Here is a 6,000-nt window from a genome sequence, read left to right on the forward strand (position 1 = left end):
GAAAAGTACACAGAAAGTCACTCACAGTGCCCCCATCAGGTCCTCCTTTGTAATGGAGAATGCTGCAACTCATTGCCTTAAATTTCAGTTGGTGATCTAGCTATTGTCTAATCTGTTTCCCCTGCCGTGTACCCAGTACACTCTTCCTCCTCTTATGGTCTGAAAAGAGAAGCCATGCTCTACACACAAATCCTTTTCCTGTTACTTCAAAATACAGCCCACTATGTGATGCAAACTGGTACTTTTGGAACTCTGTAGTGCTACAGACCTGTAATCTAAGAATTTAGGATGGCTAGTCAGAAGAATAGCAAGGGCAACACCCTGTGGGGCTCCAGACAGTGTTGAAGTCCACCTCAATCAACATCAGAGATTTTGACTCAGAAGTATTTTGCAAAAAGGCTGGAGACGCAGCTGTTCTAGAACTAATATGCCTTCATGGCAGACTGCTGTTCAAATCTTAAATGGTCTTTTAATTTAAAAAAAAAAAAGAGCCAGATATCAGAGTGAAAGCTGAAAGATCAGAGAAGCAAAACACTCGTTCTTACCTCTACGAAATTCTCAGCCTAAAGAGAGTGAGGTTTTGTTTTCTCACTTATTTTATACCTTTTTTCTGCCCTGCCTTATTACTGGGATTAAAGGCATGTGTGCTTCCCAAGCAAAGGCATGAGATCTCAAGTGCTGGGATTAAAGGTGTGCGCCACCACACCTGACTCTGTTTCTCTCTGATACTGGATCAATCTCATGTAGCCCAGTGTAGCCTTGAACTCACAGAAATCCAGACAGATCTCTGCCTCCTGAGTGCTAGGATTAAAGGTGTGTGCCACCATTGCCTGGCCTCTTTGTCGCATCTAGTGGCTGGCTCTGTCCCCTGAGCCTCAGGCAAGTTTATTAGGGTACACATATATCACCACAGTAGGCTAGGACTTAATAATGGTTGTGACCCTGTAATTGCCCCTTGAGCAGCATGTTAGAGGCCTTTGATGAGGAGGTGGGCCTTTTGGCTGGTTGTAATCAAGGTTGTCTCATTTGTTATGGCTTAATAGCTTAATGGCTGATTAATCCTGGTGAACAAACATTTACATCTTATCATACCAATCTCTAACAGGCATGATTAGCATACTACTTATTTATCTTTGGAGTATTTGGGATGCAGCCCTCTGTGGTGGTATTGTGTGCCCCAAAACATATTGTGCACCCTAATAAACTTATCTGGGGTCAGAGTACAGAACAGCCACAATATTAAACAGAGGATAGGCAGTGGTAGCACACACTTTTAATCCTAGCATTCCAGAGGCAGAAATCCCTCTGGATCTCTGTGAGTTCAAGGCCACATTGGAAACAGTCAGGCATGGTGACACATGCCTTTAATCTCAAGAAGTGAGCCTTTAATCCCAGGAAGTGATGGCAGAAAGCAAAAAGGTATATAAGGCGTGAGGACCAGAAACTAGAAGAATTTGGCTGGTTAAACTTTTAGGCTTTGGAGCAGCACAGATCAGCTGAGATTCATTCTGGATGAGGACACAGAGGCTTCCAGTCTGAGGAAACAGAATCAGCTGAGGAACTGGCTTGTTCTGCTTCTCTGATCTTCCAGCATTCACCCCAATAACTGGCCTCAGGTTTGTTTTTATTAGTAAGACCTTTTAAGATTCCTGCTACAGCCCTCTCTTACCTAAATTCTACACTGTGTGACTTAATGTCTCATAAGAATTGGTAAATCCTTATAGCATCAATTCTACCCTTCTATATCACAGTTTAGCAGTGGAGTGCTACTTCACACAGGAAATACTGTTTACAACCTCCACAGAATTAACTCCAGATGGGTCCTAAACCTAAACGTTAAATGTTCAAAGTGCAGAACTTCTGGAAGATACTAGAGAGACCAGTACTCTCCAAGTTTGGCAAATTTGGTGATGTTTCTCCACATGTGACAGTTTAAGCACTAGACACCAGCATTTCACAGTGATGTCAACAACAAGGATATTTCTAAGCACAGTTCTGCTGCCAATGCTCTGCACAGACACAGTTCAGAGTTCAGTTCAGAGGCTGCCAGCCTGACCGAGGGAGTTGCAGGGATCACAGAGGACCATGCTGGACTGGGCAGGACTGGGCTGCAACGCTGAGCTCTGTCTGCCACTGGCTCCCACCCACACCTACCGGCTTTGGAGCCTCAGCCGGTCGCTCCACCTAGTCTGCGGATTGCGGCCCCTGGCTCAGCAAGACCAGTCACTCCTCCCCCAATGAGGACAGCAGCCCCTTGCTCACCATAGCTGGCCACTCCTCCCTGTCTGTGGAAAGCAACGCCTGGCTCACCATGGTGCAGCTGCTGAGCTGATCCGTGTTCTCCCCAGAACCCAAAGCACAGCACAGGCAACAACTTCCGACTTCCTTTGAATAGCTAAGACAGGAGCCTGGATCCCGGAAGAACCCTCCCATCTGACTGGCGGGTCTGCTGGAGGCTCTGATTGGCTAGTGAAGTCTGAATGACAGACGAGGTGAGCAGAAGGGACACAGCATAGTGGATCCCAACCCTGGCTTCCAATCTAAGGACAAACCTATCCCACTTTGGCTGGACGTTTGTGCCAAATTCAACAGCAAGTCTCTTGTTAATGTAAATGTAATGTTAATGTAAAGTAGTTAGAGATTAGAATGTTAGGATGTAAATGTTTATTCGCCTTTTATGTTTACTGGTATTGACCACATTCCTGTAGTAAAAAACAGCTAATGGGATGCTCATCCATGCAGAGGACAAAGAGACCTTCTGTGTAAAAATCTCATTATAGTAAGCTGAGGAATCATAGTTTTAAGAGAGATTTCTTAGTTGTGTTGTACTGGATACTGTAAACATCAATTTCATGATGTTTTGTTATGGACTTGCTGTTTTTGGTATTGACCACACACATTAAAATCCAAAAGTATGGTTAGAGTGGTGATGCTATGTATTTATTATATGAAGACTGTTTTGTGTTTAGTTTAACAGATTGTACCTAGGAAATATTAAATTATCACATTATCTTTTTTTTATGTGGAGCTGAGGATCAAACCCAGGGTCTTGCGCTCTACCACTGAGCTAAATCCCCAACCCCCATTTTTTTTTGAGCTGAGGATCGAACCCCCAGCCTTGTGCTTGCTAGGCAAGCGCTCTACCACTGAACTAAGTCCCCCAACCCCTTACATTATCTTATACACAGTTTTTATTCAACTTTCTTTTATTTAATGATTGTTGCTTAGCATGATCTTAAGGTAAACAATGGTACTGTCCTATGATCAGCTGTGCCTGCTTACAAAGGATATCACCACCATGTTTGCTGACTGTTGATATTCCATAATATAAGAAGGTATCTGTTGTTTGAATCTTTGATGATCTTTTAATTAAAAAAAAAACAAACCACAGAGCCAGATATCAGGGTGAAAGCTGAAAGATCAGGGATGCAGAACAGCCACAGCCAACCTCACCTCACCAACTCCACAAATCCTCTCACTGAAAGCCTCTGAGTCCTTACCTGAAAGGATCTCATCTGAACTGCTTTAGTTCCTGTTTCCTTGCACCTTGTATATCTTTATTCACTTAGCCATGTCACTACCTGGGATTAAAGGCCTGTGTGCTTCCCAGTACTGGGATTAGAGGTGTGTGCCACCACTGCCTGGCTCTGTTTCCAGTGTGACCCTGAACTCATAGAGATCCAAACAGGATCTCTGCCTCCCCAGTGATAGGATTAAGGGTGTGTCTGGCCTCTATTTGTCTAATCTAGTGTCTGGCTCTGTCTTCCAATCGCCAGGCAAGTTTATTAGCGTACACAATATATCACTACAGGTATCTCCTTCTAAGTATACAGCCTCTTTCCCAGGCAACTGTATGCAATTCAGCCCTAATGACATATGCCCTTGTGGTTTAGAGGAGGAATTAGAATACATAGCCTGAGAAAGACTTGGGATAGGGTGGATTCTGCCTATACACCTATGAAAAAGCCATCTTTTAATGTAGTAATTTACCTTAAGTGACATCAAGCTTACTTTCTATGTTCACTGAGAAATGTAATGTGATGGAGAGTATATGGACAGTGGAAGAGCAGAGAAAAGGTGAGCTCCACAAATGCAGCTATGGGAGAGCCATTGTACATAATAGGGAGAGACATTCTTGTGTGGCTGCTTTTGGGTATGTTAGAGTTTCTATTGCTGTGAAGAGACACCATGACTACCGCAACACTTACAAAGGAAAACATTTCATTGGAGCTGGCTTACAGTTCAGAGGTGTAATCCATTATCACCACAGTGGGAAGCATGGTGGCCTGAAGGCATACATGGTGCTGGAGAAGGAGCTGAGAGTTCACCAGGCAGCAGAAAGCAACTGTGATATACTTCTTTCAACAAGGCCACAGCTCCTTTAATGCGACTCCCTAGGGGATTTGGGGTGGGGAGCATTTTGATTCAAACCACACAGTATCAAAACCCTTGCAAGTATGTTTTCAACCATGCTCAGCAAGTAAGCTCAATAAACTCATTGATTCAACAGGGTAGACTTTGGTGAAATTGTACTTTGTAATGTCATTGGGACTTAATGGGGATAGAATACACATTCCTTCCTCTCCCTTCATCAGGGAGAAAATTCTCACAACAGATCATAAACGTATTTGTTAATGTTCCTGTGTCTCATGATATTAGAAAAAGGAAGCAATATGTAAAAGAACATGTTTCTAATATATTCTTCTAAGAATATAAAAGTGGAAATGAACTTAGAAAAGAAAGACTTAGATATATGAAAGTAATAATGACTAGATGGCTCCAGAATAAAGAAGACTGGAAAGGTTTTTCAAGTTATGAAAGTTTGAGTAAGTGGTTTAAGGTACATAAAGAATGAGATTTAGAGATCATATATTTATTAAAGTTGGCCCAGGTGGGTGGCCCTCCCCAATAAGGGACTCTGGGAAAGTTTAGTAATCAGGAATACTAGTGGGAAATAGCCTGCAGCTTCTTTCTGGGATTTTTCTCTGCTTCTGCTGTAGGGAGTTGTAAGGAAGACCACAAGCCATGCCATGGTGAGTGTGGGGTGTTCAGAGCAGATCTTCTGAGCTGCTATTTCTGCTGAGACTTGGAGGGACCATGAGCCAGATTGTGGTTATGTTGGTCCATGTGGTAACCTGGGAAGTGGTCTTGTGTAATTTCCTGGGGAGGAGGAAGTTCTTCAGCCCTAGCATGGGAGGACATGGTGCTTGCAATATTGTACAGTGTGTATACACAGGCTTTGCTCTTTCTGTGAAGTAGGAACACAGATCAGAAACTGTAGGTTTGGTTTCTAGAAGTTTGAACATTGCACTCTACTTTTAGATTTGTCTTATAAATGTAGCAAATAGTTTAGAAACTGGCAGAAAGGTAGTGATGTGGATCATCCTTCAGCAATACATGATTAGAATGCTTTTAACTTTCTTCCACTACAAGCCTCAATGGAGTGATTAAGTGGAGTTCAGTTCCAGGAGACAAAAAGTGTGGGAGCCCGTTTTCAGGTTCCTTGTGGCTTTACCCAACAGGTCCGAATAGAGAGGATGATTAGGACCACAGACCTGAGTGCAAGTGTCTGAGATAGACTGCACTTGGCTGTGCGGGGGGATGTCTTTTGCTCCACCCCTTGGCATCTCTATAAGTACCCTAAGGCAGAAACAGTCAGGGCTCGTTGGAATAGGTTCCTGGCCCTCTCGAGGCTATCTTTTATTTTCTGTTTATCTCCACAATCTAAATCCTTCATCAAATATTTCTTGCTGCTCACACTCAAGAAAACTCTGGGAAACTGTGGGGTTGGTGGGTAAAGGACCCCCACAAAAGGAGTTTCTGATCTGCAGAGGATTCTCAGGTGTTCAGGGTATTGGGCAGATAGATAGGGCATATTCCACATCTTATGCCAAAATCCATGTGGCAGGAAGCAGGTTTTAAATTATTCTTCTATGTTGTTTTGGGATTGGGCATCAACAGGACTGGGTTTACCAGAAACCACAAGGAGGCATGAGGGAG

The 6,000-nt window shown here is 43.3% G+C and overlaps 1 protein-coding gene across 2 annotated transcripts in view; it reads right to left on the reverse strand.

Annotated features, from left to right (window-relative positions):
• LOC118572998 (zinc finger protein 431-like) overlaps positions 1-2,394 on the reverse strand; it is a 37,564-nt gene extending 35,170 nt beyond the window's left edge. The window contains exon 1 of one of the 2 annotated variants that reach the window (XM_036172979.1): positions 2,263-2,394. In XM_036172979.1, the coding sequence (XP_036028872.1) occupies positions 2,263-2,313 (51 nt within the window). In that variant the 5' untranslated portion in view covers positions 2,314-2,394. The remainder of the gene's footprint in view (positions 1-2,262) is intronic. The other variant, XM_036172981.1, reaches the window with a different exon arrangement.
• Positions 2,395-6,000: the final 3,606 nt, after the last annotated feature.

Source organism: Onychomys torridus, chromosome 23 (genome assembly GCF_903995425.1).
Source record: "Onychomys torridus chromosome 23, mOncTor1.1, whole genome shotgun sequence".
Classification (NCBI taxonomy): Eukaryota; Metazoa; Chordata; class Mammalia; order Rodentia; family Cricetidae; genus Onychomys; species Onychomys torridus.